At 46.5% G+C, this 17,575-nt stretch overlaps 1 protein-coding gene across 1 annotated transcript; it reads right to left on the bottom strand.

The window, feature by feature from the left end:
• Positions 1 to 497: 497 nt before the first annotated feature.
• LOC131286505 (kinesin-like protein Klp98A) lies at positions 498 to 16,396 on the bottom strand. The gene is made up of 8 exons (XM_058315466.1): positions 16,317 to 16,396; positions 3,800 to 5,861; positions 3,435 to 3,557; positions 3,145 to 3,267; positions 2,892 to 3,070; positions 1,556 to 2,814; positions 1,312 to 1,484; positions 498 to 1,249 (listed from the first exon to the last, which is right to left on the bottom strand). Exons 1-8 carry the CDS (start codon positions 16,361 to 16,363, stop codon positions 1,007 to 1,009), a joined length of 4,209 nt encoding a protein of 1,402 aa, XP_058171449.1. The 5' UTR covers positions 16,364 to 16,396; the 3' UTR covers positions 498 to 1,006.
• Positions 16,397 to 17,575: the final 1,179 nt, after the last annotated feature.

The raw sequence follows: 17,575 nt of genomic DNA, 5'->3' as shown, positions 1-17,575 counted from the left end.
CCGACCGGAAAGGGAAGGGGGAGGGGAAGAAAAAATCACAGTTTGTTTTCGATTGATGAACGACAACACGTTTGCTACGAACGGGGCAGGAACACGGGAAAAGGTTGCACGTAGTTGCTGTTGATATGATGATAATGATTATGACGATCGATCTGCGAGTTTCGCACTTCCGTACTTTTATGCCTGTTTTCAAACGGATCACTACACACACCGTTCCATGCTTTCTTGCTTTTTGTGTGGAACCTAGTACTAGGTGGAGCACCGTTACCGGACAAAGTGGTTTCGGTTTCGTGCATCATCGTACTGCCGACAGACTGCCATCAGTGCTCCATGACAAGTTTGCAACCGAAAGACCCTTTATCTTGCGATAAAGCGGGTGAAACTTGCATCGCTAAGCGATGTAAGAGTACCGTGCGACTGAAAGTCTCTATTCGGGTTCGATAATGATTAAATTTGAACGAGCGGCCAGTTTTACCACACACACACGCACACACATTCTTATTGTCATTTTAGTTTTGTCAAAACCAACTTTCCAACCATCTCTCCAGCCGCTATATTCTTCTACTAACACGAACTAACCTCGTATCCTAACAGGTAAGACACCATGGATTAATCAAAGGCCACGTAAACGTACGGACAAACGATAGAAACCAGTTGGTTGAAGTTGTAAAAATTGACCCTAAAGCAAAACGTTCGTAAAGCACTCCTGCACTTCATCCCCTATCTAATCCATCCTCTAGGACAATTGCGACTTATCGAAGGACACTATTTGACACGGACTGAATCGAAGGACACTATACCAATTGGTTGATCACTACCTACCTACAATTACAATGCTGCTTACAAATAATTAAAAATAACAAGTACGGTCTAGAAATCTAGAAGTCTTTTGACATCACAAACATAAAACGCACTCATTTGCACATTTGCCATCGCACCGCTGGCCCCAGGGGAGTTTGTCTTCGGCCCGTCGGGTTTTGTCCCCTGGTTCGCTCTATCTCTATCTCTATCCCGTACCGTGCTTGCCGGTTTCAAACAAACCCTTCTTGAAGAACGAATGGAAAACGATGAGCGTTTGCTTTGTGAGCCCCGGACGGCCTTCGCCCTCGTAGATGGGACAGTGCGGGATTTTGGCACAGACGACCAGCAGGCGGCGCAGGTAGGTTTCCAGCTGGCGACGGCGCGCTTTCGCTACGGATTCCGTGTTGGAGGCAAATAGCTCACGCCGCGGAAACGGTATGGTGGCAATCTGTGTGGTCAGAAAAGGGTTACTCAATGCACTGGCCGGCAGCTAGGGCAGACAGTACTCACCTTATCGCCGTACAGCTTTTTCATGGCCAGATGAAGCTCCCGGAAGCGGCTGTAGCGCCGCAGCAGGGTCCACCGTTCATCCGGAAGGTTGATTTTCACCTCGTACTCGTAGTGCGTTTGCTTTCCGGCACCGCGTATGATGTACGTAGGTATGTTGATAAGGTGATCCGACCCTAAAACGGTGGTGTTTTATTGATCAATTACTTCGTCCACAATCTACTTTTTCATTTTTAGATACACTTACGATAAGTCCCTTCAATGGAAGGCATCGATCGGGTGACGCTCGGCGCATAGATACTGGACTGATCCCGTGACACGTATCCTGGGTAGATGCACGAGTTCCCACCGACTCGGCTGTCGTCACTGTCGGTGAAGCTGCCGGGAAAGTCCCGCATCGAATCCAGCTGCTGCTCTCCGTCCGACAAGCAGCTCTTCTCCACGTCCTGGATCTTGATCTCCAGCTGCACAACGCGCTTCTGTAGACCCTGCAGTACGCTGATCTTCGCATCCAGCAATCGCTTGTCGCCGTTCGTTTCGAGGATCTTCATTATCTCCGCCTTTTTGCTCGCGATGCTTTCGCGCAGACTGTTCATCTCACTGAGGATCAGATCCGCCGTCGACGACGTGATCGAGCTGTTGTCGATTGATGATCCACGTGATCGGCGGCCCCCCTCCTTGTCCTCCCCGCCCTCGCCGTCCTCCTCTTCGTGGCTGTCTTCGGTGGTGCCCCCACTTCGGCTGCTTCCTTCGCTACCGATCCGCAGCGGATGGATCCCGTGTCGAATGTCAAAGATTTCCGTTTTCCGCAAGCCGTTACTCTTGAGGCTATTCCGGTTATTGACGATCGATACTTTAAGCCGGTTCGAGGCGATCGAGCCCACGGACGATTCGTTGCCAAGCGCTTCCTCCTCCTCCTCCGAATCGGACGACTTTCGACGCGCCCGGGGAGGCTGCGCCTTCACGAGCCCATTCCCATCCGTCACGATTACCGTGGTCGTGGTGGGCATCTTCTTGCCACCGTACTTTGAGTTCGGCGTGGAAGAGGTGGCCAGCAGCAGGCAATGATCGTCCGATTGGAACAGCAGTTTTGCCGTACCACCGGCACAATCGTCCGGTCCCCCCTCCGGTAGCACCGTCGCACCGATGTCGGTAGCTTTATTCGTTTCAAAGCTAACGCCACTGTCACTCATTCCACCGCCAACCCCTGTGCCACCGTGCAGCTCCTCGTGCAGACCCCCGCCATTGGAGGTAGCCTCCTCAAAGTCCCGATCGGCTGCATCTGATTCGGCCCCATCCTCGGTCGAGCTGGGTGTTGGTATGAGATGATTCAGCGAACCAAGAGCCGGTGTGTTGAGCGCGGACACGAACGAACAGTCCGAGTTGGCCGTATGGAACGTATCACAGGTTTCTAGCGCATGGCTCCCGGTGGATAATTGATTGGTCCCCTCGGCCGTGTTCGTCCCGTTGCTTTCACCACTCGTGTGTGCAAGATTCAGTGTCATCCTGACGACGAAAAGATAAAATTCAAATATTAACCAAAACTTCATCATTAAAACATCTTCCATTTCCCATGCGCTTACGAAAGCTTTATCTGCTGAATCTGATCAAGCTCCTGCTGCGTACGCTGCTGCAAAAGTTCCCGATTTTGCTGTTCCAGTTCGTGAATCTTCTGATCCAAATCGGCAATCTTTTGCGTACTCTCCGCCAGTAGCTGCTCCTTTTCGGTGAGCTCCGTTTCGTACTTGTTGATTTCGTCGCGCTACAAATAAAAGAACGGTCATTGTTTTATTCTGTACCATTTGGACACCCCCGTGCAGCTTCCTCATCACTTACGTTGCGTCGCACAAACTCTCGAATGTACTGCTGCGAGTAGTTGTCCAGCGAGCGCGATATTTGCAGCAATATTTCCGAATAATCTTCCGTCTGAGGGGTAGTTCGGATCAGCTCGATGCTTGCCTGTGGCGAAGGCACAACAATTAATAATGCAAAACTATCCAACATTGGATGCTCCTGACAAAAACGTGCCATAAATCAAGTCATAACTTTCTCCACAACAAAACAACGGTAGAAAAAGTGAAAAACAATGATCTGGAAAACAAAAGTAAGGCTAGCGTATTCTCTACCTCATCCAGACGGCCACAGTCCTGCAGCTCCTGTAGTTCCCTTGCGACGTACTCATAGAAGTCGCGCTTTTTCGTATCGAGCTGCGTTTGCAAGGCGGACAACTGTCGCACCAGAATGTCTACCTAGCTCCCCGGGAGGTCAAAGGTGGCCACAAGCGATAAGATCAACCGAAACCAAACGCGATGATCGCGAGCAAACGGAAAACGGGAATGAAATCAACATGAAAGAAAAGGGTAAAAAAAGAAGGGAAAGAAAAACATAAGTGAATGATAGCGAAATCAAAACCTAAAGTAGCAATACAAAACTCAAGATGCTGGTAGAAAGTGGTATAAATGAAACGTTCCCGGTCCCGATCGAGACTTACTTGCGTCTTCTCATTGCTCTTCTCCCAGAGGACCATTTCTTTGCGCGCCATCAGCTCACTGATACGCCCGTCTAGTATCATGAGCCGGTCCCGCTTGGTGCTCTCCAGCCGCTCCAGCTCGTCGGTGCACAGTTTGATCTTGTTCTTGAACTGCTCGTGCATGCGCGTCCGCTCGAGGTTCAGCTGCCGGAGGGCGTTCTCGATCGTCTGCAGGATCTTCCGGTGTTCGTCCTGCAGCTCCGCATCCTCCCGGCTCGGGGTGTACTGCCGGAACCGTAGGGCGTTCTGGGGCGACGAAAATCCGGCGAACGGATTCGCCGATGTACCGTCGTCGTCGCTAAGGAAGCTGGCGGAAAGGTTCTCGCGCGAAGCGGCAATGAGCGAGAGGCGTGACAGGTCGATCCGAGATGAACGCTGCTGGTGGCTATTGTCCAGCCGCATTTTGGCCGCCTCAGCCGGGTTGTTGTAGCGGAACATGTTGGTCCGCCCGAGCAACAGAATGTCACCCTGGCTGATCGCCGTCGGGACCTCGATCATGCAAGCGTTCAACAGGCAGGTCGCATTGGGATTCGGGTAGATCGTGGCGTTCCCGTTCGACAGCACGATGCGACAGTGTTCGGGTGCGATACCGATCCCGTTCAGCGAGATATCCGGCGGATCGGGTGCCTCGTCCGTACCGATCGTCGTTTCGCCCTCCTTCAAACTGTACAGCGTCACGCCGGTGCTCACGTCGTCATGGATGCCGATCAGATGGGGCATCTCGGAGTCCAGCACGACACCAACGCCCGACTTGCGCAACCCCAGCGAACGCTGTTCGCGCAAAATCGACTGCGCCTCGCGCCACTTTTCCGCCCACTCCTCGGTCAGCACCTTCTCCTGGGCTTCCTTCTTCTGCAGGTCCTCCAGCACCTTGAGCGATGGTTCTAGAGCGGCCCCACTGTCGCTGGACAGCATCAGCTTGAGCTTGTAGATTTCGTCCCGCAGTTCGCGGATCAGCTTCACGTTCGGGTCCTCGTTGACCGTCGGCTTGTTGATGATGTTCTTGGCCCGGTTCGCGTACCGCAGCGTGCTGAGTGTTTCGCTGTAGTTGACGTCCGCTGGCGAGATGGCCGCAATCATGATCGTTTTGCTGTTGCCCCCAAGGCTGTCCTTCAGCAGCCAGGTGAGGATGGAGTCACGGTACGGTATGTACAGGACGCGTTTGTTGTTGGTCGGGTTGGTTTGCTCGGCCAACGCGGAAATCACGCTACCGAGCGTCACCAGCGACTTGTTTATGTGGGCGCCCTCCTTCAACCGCTGCCCGGTGGCACCGGTTGCATTGGCCCGCTCACTCCCGGCCAGATCGACCAGGTGGATCTTCGACACCGTCTCGCTCGGTAGGTCATTCAAGTAGCGCGCCTGCACGAACGTAATCGTAAAGATGGCGTGGCTTCGGCTGCTCGTATCGTTCATGTTCGTACTGGCCGTCGTCCGCTGGATGTTCCCCTGGATCATACAGTTCTGTATCTCCGCGTAGTCCGACACCGGATGCTGCGAAAGGTTCTCCACGTACGGACCGAGCGTCCGATGTTCGCGCACCCGCAGCCCATGGCCAGCATTGCTCGGTCCGAGCAGATCCTTCACGCGCTCGTTGTAGATCTCCAGGTACGAGCACTGCGTCTTGAAGCCCGTACCCTCCTCCTGGCCGAGCTTCATCCGGGCGAAGAGCGAGCGGCAGATGCGCGGTATCAGTCCCTGCGCCTCGGCCGTACCCATCATCGTAAACGTCTTCCCACTGCCCGTCTGGCCGTACGCAAACACGCACGCGTTGTACCCCTGGAAGGCACAGTCCACAATCTCCGTCCCGAGATCGTCGAAGACCGTCTCCTGGTGCGTAAAGTGGGGATCCCGTTCGTCGACCGACCAGTACGAGTGATCGAACGTGAAGTCATTCGATGGGTCCAACGCTGCCCGCGAGGCCAAGTCACCCCGGACCCCGTTGCCCGTGCCCAGCTTCGGTTTGAGCAGCCGCGTCTTCTTGCCGTCCATCTGCACGATGAGCTTTGCGCCGAGTTCATGTTCCCTGTAGGGCGAGCAGAGAAAAAAGCAAACACATTTTAATTTACGCAATTCAAACATTTTTACAGCGAATAATCAGTCTGCAACATCGAGGCGTACAGCGAACACAGACTGTGACGAGTTATGTATAATAGGTTGTTCAATTACATGCCGTTAATATGGTTGACTTATGTTTTGCACTAAAACAATAAAAAAAGATTCTTGTATTTACACCCTGTTTGATGCTTTTCGCCAACAAATCTTGTTCTTTGCATAGTCGTTCATAGAGTTAAGTTTTCTTAAAGCATCTTCATTATATAATTTTTGTTTTTTAAATTGTCAATTGAATTTTGTAAATTTAACTCAAATCGCATATATTTTACATCAAGGAATGTTTACTCCTGGTAGAGTTTTTGTTTCGAGTTTTTATACTCATCATTGTGTCAGCGTAGGTATTATTCAAAGTACAGTCGAATTCCGCGGCTGGCTTTCTTACAACTGTACGCTTATAGTGAAAGAGTTGAGTCTCAACAAGCATAATTAAGTTAATAATTAAAAATTTGTTTTTAGATGGAATTAGTTAGATAATGTTATTTGGACTCAAAGTTGCTGTAAAAACATTTGTTACCAATCTGGTAGTAGTTAAAAAGTTCAAAAGCTGTCCGTTTTTTAACCTACCGATAAATCGTCCCCTGATTAATCCGGCACCAGATAATCGACACTGTTTATTACTTTATCGAAATATTGTTCTTTGATCAACAATTGAGAGATTGTCAGGGAATGTAATCCTATTTAAGGGATTGAATAGGATTGTATATACAAACATACTATGCAAACTGCAAGGATTTCAACTACAAGACACACTTGGGGCAAAAGTAGCGGTACCTCAAAAGAAAGTAAAACTTTCGCTTCATTGTTCAAAAAAAGTAAAAATCACATTCCACCAATTTTTTTCCATTCAACAATTTTTTTCACATTCCACCAACCTTTCAGGATGAAAGTAATAAATTATTCACGTAAGCAACCAAAACCAACTCACAGGTTCTTATAAGTGATCTGTACCACATAAAACGGCGCAGGTCAAAAAAGATCGAACACCTATCAACTACCTCCAACCGAAACCCTGTCGATTCGGTTCACTAGGAAGTTTAGTGTGCTTGAGTGGTTGAGGTGCACACATGTCTTTTTTTTTTATTGACTTCGATTCAATGTTCCTTGTTATTCGGTATGACTCATTTCCGCCCGCAGTTATCGCCTTGGGGTCGACGAAAAGAAAAATCACAAAATGAACTTTCCTTCAAACACCTTCAAAAGGCTCGGTACGAATACATCGGAGTGAATTATTTTTTGCCCGCGATAATCGCAACCGCCCAGCATCATCATCATCCGATTCGACCGACCGCGGGCTCAACCTTCCCTGACATAGATTGGCTCTCTGGGGCGCTCCTTCTTTTTTACATGTTTTTGATAATGAACATTCAAGATCGCCCAATACGGAAAGGTCTGTAGGGGAGCAGTTTGAAGCGGCAATCCTCACGCTTTCGCAAAGCCGTAGCACCAGACACAACCTCGCGTAATCCGTGGTTAATTGATTACTTGGCCACGATGGAGCTTGGGAGGGAAGAGCGCTATGATCTTCCATTATAAAATAATCAACATTGCATTTGCGAACCCAACTCCTCCTATTGCTGTCGGCTTTGCCTCATTTTCCTACGTCCTATCTTTATGTAGACGGATTTTTTCGTCTCATATTCACATGGTTGCGAAGTGATCGAATCCAATCAATTTGATTTCGGTCGTTCCATTGCTTCACTTTTGCTCGTTTTGACACATCAATGAAGAGTAGAGGTTACAAACGTATCAGAGGAAAATACATTGAAATTCAATAAGAAGTTTCTTACATTATTTTTTACCTTAAATTCTATTTTTCATTTTCTGTACTTATTAACTTGTTCATAGTTCTCGATTTTACGAGCCAATTTAATGGAATCCATTTTCGCTTCCATAACCCAAATCGCTTCCGCGTACCGCGGATTAATTTAATTCAAAAATAAAAGAAATAACAAAACTGCAAGATAACCTAGCAGCAAACAGCTGATTAAACTGGACAAGTTCCCTTTTCATTAAACAACATTTGGTTTCGAAAATCATTCGAAGTACGACCAATCGGAGATCCCGGAAAGGCTTTCCGTCCCAGACCCGGACAAGATCCATTGGCGGGGGCCTATTTTTTGTGTGTTTCTTTTGCGTTTTCTGCACCTCAATAGACGAAACCAGTGTTACGTCAAATATAGTTAGCGCAAGTAAAAATTACTCATGGCTCATAGGTCGATTGCATCATCGGTTTCGCTGATCGCTCCGGCCGTTGGTCGGTCTCGGGTTCGCTTTGTCCCAAAACAAACCACAAATCACAATCCGCACACACCAACCGTTCCGTACACAGCATCGCGTCACCTTTGTGACCGGGTGGAAACATAATCTGGTGCAGGTCGACCCCTACGAGGTCACTCGTTGAGAATGTATCAAAAGTAAATTTAAACAAAATCTTCATTTGATTATCAATTAGTAAGGAATGTTGGGAATTGCGAGATGTATATGTTCGGCGTTCAGACTGTCGATAAGGGTAATGAAGAGAAGATTCGGTGTAACAGACAGTGATTTCGTAAATAACGGTAACATAACCTTTTTGTTTATAGTTGCTGATTTCAAATGTTTTTGTTATAGAAATAATATTCTTATCATTCCCAATGTATTCCCTTATCATTCCCCCCTAAGCGAACTGACCTTCAGTAGCATTTTTTTGCTAATTGCTGACATAAAATGACATTTGCATTCGGTTGTGATTAAATTGATCAGGACATCCTAGAAACCGACCTAAACTGTTGAAAACAGTTGTACGTCTCCAAATTCGATGACGGCTAGTTTTACTCAACAGAAAGTAAGTCAAAAGCTTGAGGTACTAAAATCGCATTGCATAAAAACAAACATGACATGAAAAACAATCCCCTATGAGTCGCAGACCATAAGGAAATTAACCAACAGCGCTGACCAACTAACCGAACGAAGGGCTCAAAAACTGAGCCAAGAAGAACCTCCTCAAAAAGAAACCCGACACCGTCTGACCACCGTCCCATGTTGTTGTGTTGGTTTTTTTGTGGGTGCCTTCTTTCGTGTGGAAGTACTCCTTACGGTGGTCATCCTTTTGCACTTTTGCGGAACCCTTCCCCCCCTTGGCGATACGTTAGGTCGCCCCCCTTCTGCTCATAATGTTTCCTTCCCAATGCTTCCCTAGCAGCCGCCTGTTGCTCGGCGGCGTGACGTGCCGCTACCGTTGCATTTCCGGATCATGGCCAATCGGTTGAGAAATCAGCGAACCGAAGACAACCGCAAGACCCACGACCAACTCCCCGGAGCCAACCACCAACCGACCGTTGTGTTGTGGGGCAAGTCAATGTTTTTTTAAAGTGTGGAGTTCCTCCATCGGCAGCCCTTATGGCGGGGAACCAGCATAAGGTTCCACCAAGAGCGCGTCATGGTTGACCGCCCGATGCAATTTGAGGGGAGCCCACCGACTCTCCAGACTGGACCCGCGGAAGGGGTATGCTACCGAAGCAGGCTTTCGGGTGAGCATTGTGCGGAATTGTGTAACTGTCGCTTTGGAGCCCATGGATATTCAGAATGAAGCCGGCACAATGGTTGTGTGCGAGAGCGGTCGAATTACATGTGAAAACATTCGTTAGGCCCTTTCGTACAAGAGAAGGTGTTGTTTGGTTTGCAGACTGTTGGGAAAACACGTACGAGTCGTTACGTGTGTGGAGAGCAAAAAGAAATGTCATTTAATTACACTTCTCCCAAGGGCAACAATTTTAGAAAGTTTGGACTTCTATTTGAAAATCATCTCTACTGGGCATTAAATTTAAACCGTTCAAATGATTGACTGAATAACATTAAACTTTGTCAAGAAAAAAATGTAAGAAACAACTTAAAGAGTAGTTAAAACGGGAGTAAACTGAATAAAACAAAAATTGAAACAATTTTAAAAAGTGTTAAGTTCAATTTGAAAACAAAACTTTACTTGATATAAATGTTAAAGCGATCAAGTGTTTGACTCAATAAAATAATACTTTGGCAAGAAAAAATTTAGGGAAAAAAATTGATTGAATTGAAAAATAGGAGCTTATAAAGATAATCCGTTCGACCAAAACGATTTGACCTGAAGATTTCAAAGCTGAAAAAGAATAATATCAAACTCCAAATGGTAAGTAAAAAATGAACCAACCTTAATGAAGCAATAATTATCTTTTCGGTGATTTTTGTCGGTAGAGCTATTCCCTCTTTTTACAAGAAAGATTCACGATTGCGGAACCATTGTGAGGCACGCTTGGAGCACATCCTCCAGCACAGTGCTTAGTGTTTACGTTGTTTTACAATGTTATGTTAATATGAAGAAAAGAAAACCCCACGAGCCGGTGATCGGAAAGGAAACATCTTAGTCTTTTGCCGCCGCTATCATTGTATCCATCTTCTTTTCTCCATCCGGGTCGAATTAGCTGGCCTCCCACTGGCGCAGGGGGGCCGTTCGTTTTCTTTTCTATTGCCCACTGAACGGTCCGTTTATCGATTTATCACAATCAAGCCCACCTAAGCGTCTGGGGGGGGATTGGAAAACGAGAGAAAAAAAACTGAACCCCCTAACGGTGATGCACAGAGCGGACCGTTTACTGGACATTCCGCCACGAAGGCTCGCGGTGCCACACGGTGAAAATGGTGCCCCCCCTTTTCAGGGGCAGCTCGGAGTGGCTTATCCGTTGGCCAATCGTTGGCCGCAGCCAGACAACAAACACAGTTCCGCACACGTCAAAAATTCGCTTTCGACTCGGCCTAACTTTTCCGGCACCGCTACTGGAGTGCGCTGGTGGAAAGTGAAAATTTAAATTCATAAAAACAGTTGCCAATGGCGTATAACCCCTCACGGTCCACCCCCATCCGCCGGTCATCGCTCGCCACCACCGTCCACCCACAAACTCGAAAGCCATATCGCCGGCGAAGCCAATTGCAGGGAGCTTCGGCAAACGGTTTACTTCCACAAAACATACTTACGAAACGAAACACTAAACCGCCCACAAAACGGCGCACATAAACGCGCAGATTTCTTCATGAAGCATGAAAGTGTTTTTTGTTGTGGTCCTTCCCGTCCCCCCGCCGCGCAATCTTTCCCTCCGCTGCACGTGTACTCGGACGCGTTGATAGCTCGGATTCGGAATTTCCGAAAGAGCGCCCTCATCATAAAAAGGTATTTCATACGGCAATGCTTCTCGCTATCGATCAAAGGCACGCACTGGACGGGAAAGATGGAGATTTTTCTTCTCCCACACGCCGGAGCCCCACCGGAGACCGCCGGAAGCCAGCCGTTTCCGTTGTTGGTCTTTCCTCTCGATGGCCCAAACCGATGCGTTATGAAAATAAACAATCCATCAGGTCGATAAACACCCAATCGGTACTGAATAAAAAGAAGGGCCCGACCCGCGGAACACGGGGCAGGACTTTTGTTTATGTTTCGACCGCTCATCATCGTGGCTTGTTGTTTTTACTGTCCATTTATCAACGAGCAAACTCACTGTCTCGTTGGAGGGAGAAGAAAAACGGAAAGTGAAACAGTTTATTTCGACAATTCGTGTACATAAATTTACGCGTGGAGGATAACATAACTTTCAATATTATGTTAATAGAGGGGTTTAAAGTAGATAAACAAGTCAAGAAAAGCAACGTAAAGTTCTTTTAACAGAGGTTGCTGTCAAATTGTTCAGCCTGTTGAATTCTTTCAACGACATCCATTCCAATGAGCCTCTCACAAATCGGAATTCCCCAAGCAAAGAATAATTAATCTGCAAGAAGTTACAAACCTTGCGACCAACAAAAAACAACGGTAGCAAAAATCATGTTACTTTCTTTCAAATGATTAAAATCTAGTAAGTTTCATACATCTTTGAGTCAGTAAAAAATCGGCAGGCATTCAACATGATTACTGAAAGCATATAGTTGGGGTTTGCTTCATCCAGTTCCAATCTAGGAACGTGTTGTCCTCAATAGGAGCTAAACATATGACCCAAAACTCCAACATGTTTATTTCATGTACGTTAACAACTCAGCGTATAGTAAAGTGTTACTGCAGAAGTTAAAGAACATATGTACACTCTTTTAGGATTTTAAAACCACGTTAGAGGAGCAACATGTTAGTTCACCCATTCCGTTGTATTCGAAAAAGCATGTGAGTTATGGCCAAGTTGTCATTGACCATTTCCTTCACGCCTTGCTTTGGGACGGACCGAATAATCGAAAGTACACACCGAAAGAGCATTAGAAGCAACATCAAGCAACCTTCATCATCAGTCCACGGCCACGGCATCGTCCGTCTGTCTGCCAAGGTTTCGCTAAGGCTTTCTTTACGACGGATATGCGGCTCGTGGGCTCGATTGCTCCACTTTGCAGCAGGCCTGGTATGACGGCCGATGCCAAAAAGTGTAAATCGCACCTCGCAACAACGGTCCGTGACCACGACGGGTCGCAATTGCACATGAGAAATGGACAAGCGCGACGGTTTCACTTCCACCGGACACGGTGACCACGACCGGACGGTCAATCCAAAAGCTTACCGGTACATGGCAGAACGTCGAACATGGCCGCACGTCGAACACACTTGGAACCATCATGACGCACGGTCAGGTTTGTTTTTCTTTTTTGCTTTACTTAATATGTTCAGTGAGCAGCGTACCGTTTCGACACAATTCCACCAGCATTAGTTATAAATTCGACTAACTCTTTCGCTGCGGAAATTAATTAAATCAGATATCTACCCCAAGGAGATATTATCGCAATGAAAAGTAAATAAAAAGAAAAATGCATAATTCTGAAAAAATACATCAAACGCAATAGTAACTTAAACTCACCGCAAATAAAACAAGAGCCGTCTCCCTTCCGGTGTCAACATGCATTAAAAACGGAATTTGATGTTTGAAAATGCACACTTGTCACCTCGAACCGTTTGTTGTGGTTTTTGTGGAGTTGTCAGTTTTTTTATTTAACCAACAACGAGATGCAAATAAACGATCGGCCCATTGCACTCGACATGAAATCGTATCCGGGCGCTTGCGGTTTTTCGAGCAACAACACACGAAATCCTTTTGAAGTTTTCTCACCTTTCCTTTCGGTCCCGCCTGGTGAAGGGTGAAGCAGGGTTGTGGAGGTTGGTTCGTTCGAAAGGGAAAATTGACCTGACATCGTCGAACCGCAACAAGGCCTTTCGAGGGGAAATCTGTATCTTATTGCCCCCCTCCCCGTCGCTTCCCTGCAGCCGGAGGACTGATGACAAATTCATTCGTTGGACAGGTGCATATTTTATTTCATGTGTCGCTCGAGAGTCTGGTGAACTATTGAGCATGAAGCGATGGACACTAAAATTTTCCCCCAAGAGACAACCAAAGCGTTAAAGTGAAAGCAAGCTCTGGGGAGATGAAGAAATAAGAGTATTATTATTGGGTGCAGGCGAACCCCGCCAATGGGCAGCACAATGACAATTTCTTCAATGGTAACGAGCCGACCCGTAAGTAATCAATACACGAGAGCGTACAACTCGAAGCCCATAGAAGCCGTGGTAAAAAGGCCAGGTCACTTCAAGCCGGCCCTTATATGAGTATCAAAGATTATAAATTGTTTGTAACACGCGGTCGTAAAGTAAATGCTACTGCTCTTTCGGTGGCTGACAGAAGTCAATGGACGACCGAGGCTGAGTCATCAGAAAATTTACTTTCGCTGCCTTCTCCGGCAGCGATGACACAACCAGAGCATTTTGATACGCGTTCCCCGTGCGTCTTCTTCTGGAAGCTACCCGCCCCGGAAGGACAAACGTGTTGAGCCCTATCAACGATCGTTGTTATCACGTTGGTCGGGAAGTTTTGTCGCCAAAGCCAGGGAGTTGGATGATCTAAGCGGACGGAAATAGAACTTTCAACTGATTCTCGAGGCAGCGTATGTCACCTAACAAATATTTTCAACGCACTATTATTTAATTCTTGTTCTCTGTGTTCGAACTCTACCGTTCATTTCAACCAGGAAGCAGCGTCTTATACGTTGCCCCTTTGTTTGTAAGCCACGTATGGCGGACGGAAGTCAAGGTTGGCCTAATTGCATTACGTTAAAACACCTAACGCGAGTCAAGTGCAGATGTTAACATGGAAAGCACTTGTTACTGGAATGCAGGCACCGGAATGGACGCTCGATTTATCGACGGCTTACAGAGTACGTTCTACAGGTTGTGTGGGGTATTTTCTGCCTATTTCCTTCAACCTCCGGTGGATTCAAATCGCATTTACTCGTGCTTACTCAATAATTTGTGCCAGGGTTGACGGTTCGGAAACGCGTCTTTGCACACAACGATAAGGGAGAATATGATGGTATGGTTATCGCTGATTTGCTTATTTTTTTCTATCGGGAAGTCATGAGCGTGCTAGAAACGAGAGTTTAATCACGATTTCGTGCAATCGTTTTCTGGTTAAAGTTGATGGGTAGTCTTTTTTTCTTTCGTTAGCTGGACTGAATAAATAATCTACTTAATCAACTTGAGTGAGTTTGTTTGGAATGTTACTGTTAATAAACGTGTGTGTGTGTACGCCATTTTAAACTTTTCCGCATGCTGTTTGTGTTGGAAACCTGTCATTTCTTATCGTTTACTTTCAACAACCAATCGAAACAGGCACGCAATACGAAATAAAACCAACCTAAAACAACAATCGTTAACAAAGTTTAATAGGGGGAAATATAGGACTTTTCTTCATTCAAAATATCAGCAGGCTCGACGAGTAGAAAACGTTATCTTACAACAAGACAAATTACAATTTGCAACCAACTGTCGTATGAATTCATTCATGGCATACTTGACCGAAAGATAAGATTTTATTGTATATGCTGCAAAGTATGTATTAAGATTAAACAAACAGTTCCTACCACGCGGTAATAGGAGCTCAAGCGATGCCTCAACCTTCAACAATGGCCCCAACGAGGTGTAGGAAGCCGTTGGGCGGCATTATGAAATGCGCCACACACTACCCTGGACCGCAACGGGGAGCACGTGTTCGGCGGGGAAAAAGAGGCGAAAGCGTAAGTAGCGTCAAATTAGCAACCCCGTGTAGAAATCCTTCAATGGCAGGTAATTCAAGACGCTGTTGCGATGATGATTTTCCGAAATGATGGTAATCGTGAAGAGTTTCGTGACCCACTGCCAGTGGTCTGCGTGCGCCCGCATGGTGCCTTTCGGAAACTCACCGAAAATCCTGTCTACCGTCCGCGCCGGAGAGTTAGAGGGGGAGAGAGAGAGAGTATCGGTGCAATTTTCACGGCATCATTAGAGGCCGTTCCCAATCAGTGGTAGCTTTTGGGGGGAGGGAGAAGAAAAAAAAACAATAGACCCCCCAAATAACCTTTTAAACGGCTGACGCACACGTGCAGGCTGCCGATCCGGTGGTTCGTTGTAATGAAATAATTTCTACAATTTCAGCCACCCGGAGACGCTTCGCCGGCTCATAACATCCCGTGGAAAATGGGTCATTGAAAATGAACTAAACAAACGCACAACAAGCGCGAAATCATCAGAACTACCAGCTGTGATGCAACGTTTGAATTATTTCATAGGTATAAATTGTTGTAATCCGAAAATGGTCAACATTAAAATGGATGAAAAGGAACACGGTGTATGGCATAAACTTCGTGCCGTATTATTTAAGCGCATGTTTCTAAATATACCACTGTCGAACCGTTTTTGAGCATGAATATCATTCATTTAAACTATTTTTAAACAAAATGATCGAACATCGAAAGAAATAAAGCATGAATCACTTGCAAAGGATTTAAAATTCAAACTTGATGAGAATAAATATAAAACAAGATTATGCATAGAAAAAGCAACCCTCAATTGCGATTAGTTAAAGTAACCACGATGACTCCACTCAATAATTCATGATTGATATTTTTATACAAAAAAACCCATGTACTATATTTTTGCTGGCATTTTTTTATGTTAAAGCGAATTCTGAAAACAAAAGAACAGCGATAAAAAAAAATAAGAACCACTAATCTTTACTCATCTCTGATAAAACAATTTTAAGGCGTCATACGATTAAAATATAATACAATTAAGGAGAAAGCAGCAATTAGGTTGATTGTAGGCTTTGAATATGGAATAAGAAAAGTATGCTGAAAATACCGCATAGAAAAGGGGAATTTCGCAGATAAACAATAGAACAATCCAACTCATTGCGTGACCTACGTATGGCTCGATTTTGTTTGTACATTTCTTCCCAAGTTTCTAAATTATTTTGGAAACAAAAACAAACGGTTGCCACACGTGCCGTTATCCCATTGTAGGGGGCACCGTGACCAATGTATGCGCATTTTCCATTTTCACCGACTAACCTACAGCCGCACTCACCTCTGATTGAAGGGTCGAACCCGCACGGCAACCTTCAACGATGCCATGGTGGATGCTTTATCGCTGGATGCGCCGGATTGTGCCGCTGTAGTTCCGGTTGTTCGCCTTTCTTCCGTCGACGCAAACCGACGGGATGATAAACAACTCCCACCCCCGCCGACGCTTCACCCTTTCCGCAACCGATGACCGTCACAACAACAGCAACACCATTCGAACACTCTCTCTCTCTCTCTCTTGCTTTCTCGCACTTCCTTTCTCTCTTTTTCTCTCTAAGCGCACTTATTTTTTCGAGGCCAACGCCGATTGCGTGTGTTGATGCTGCGTTGTGTTTGCTGCACCATCTAGTATTCCCGTGTCGCGACAACAACGACCGCTGCACATTGGCATTTTTCTGACAGCTTCTGTGAGCTCATTTTTCATCTCGAAACGCAACACACAAAGAGCAAATTAGAACCGTGCACAACCGACATGAGGGTCACACAAAATGGGCCGTTTTCGTGCGGTGCAAAAGGAAAACTCTTCCCCCACCGTGTGCCGCTTTTCACGCGCTTTTCACAATTTCCACACGCACATCGGCACAGCGAACGGGACACAGAATTGGAACACGAGCACTTGGGTTGGCTGGGGTTGATAAGGAGCGAATCCCTCCTAGAAAGAAAGACGGAATAAATAGATACGAATGAGCGTGCAATATTGGGATAAGATCCGTCCGTCAGGCAAGCAAGATCCCATCGAGCAACGAACAACAATAGCCGGACGGGATAATTATCACTTTTTATCGATAACTACACTATGTACTTTTCCAATTCGATATTCTGTACGGACGATGTAACGCTGGGCGATCATTTTCCGATGGTGTGCACACGAATTCGAATGTAGGGGATGATTCTACCCACAGCTGCAATTCTTGGCTTGGAAGGGGGGATTAGCTAATGGGGCCGCGTATGGTTGTAAGAATACGCGAAAAAAGAGGAAACTTCCTACGGACTGCCTCAGCGGGTGGTGGTTCTCCCGTTTCGTAATGATAGTTTCCGTTGCCTTTTCGTTAGCACTCTCCAAGGCTTGCTAGATGCACGCTAAAAGCGTATTTACAAATCCTCACATAACAAAACGAGAACAAATCGACACATGTTACAGAATATACCACGCGGGGGTAAAAGTAGTGCGCAAGGGTTGGATTTCTTTTGTTTTTCTTGCACGACACAAACACAACGACGCACGCGGCACGTACAACCCTCCCCGTTTGTAGAAGTAAACGC

Source organism: Anopheles ziemanni, chromosome 3 (genome assembly GCF_943734765.1).
Source record: "Anopheles ziemanni chromosome 3, idAnoZiCoDA_A2_x.2, whole genome shotgun sequence".
Classification (NCBI taxonomy): domain Eukaryota; kingdom Metazoa; phylum Arthropoda; class Insecta; order Diptera; family Culicidae; genus Anopheles; species Anopheles ziemanni.
This window is presented reverse-complemented; position numbering and strand designations above follow the sequence as displayed.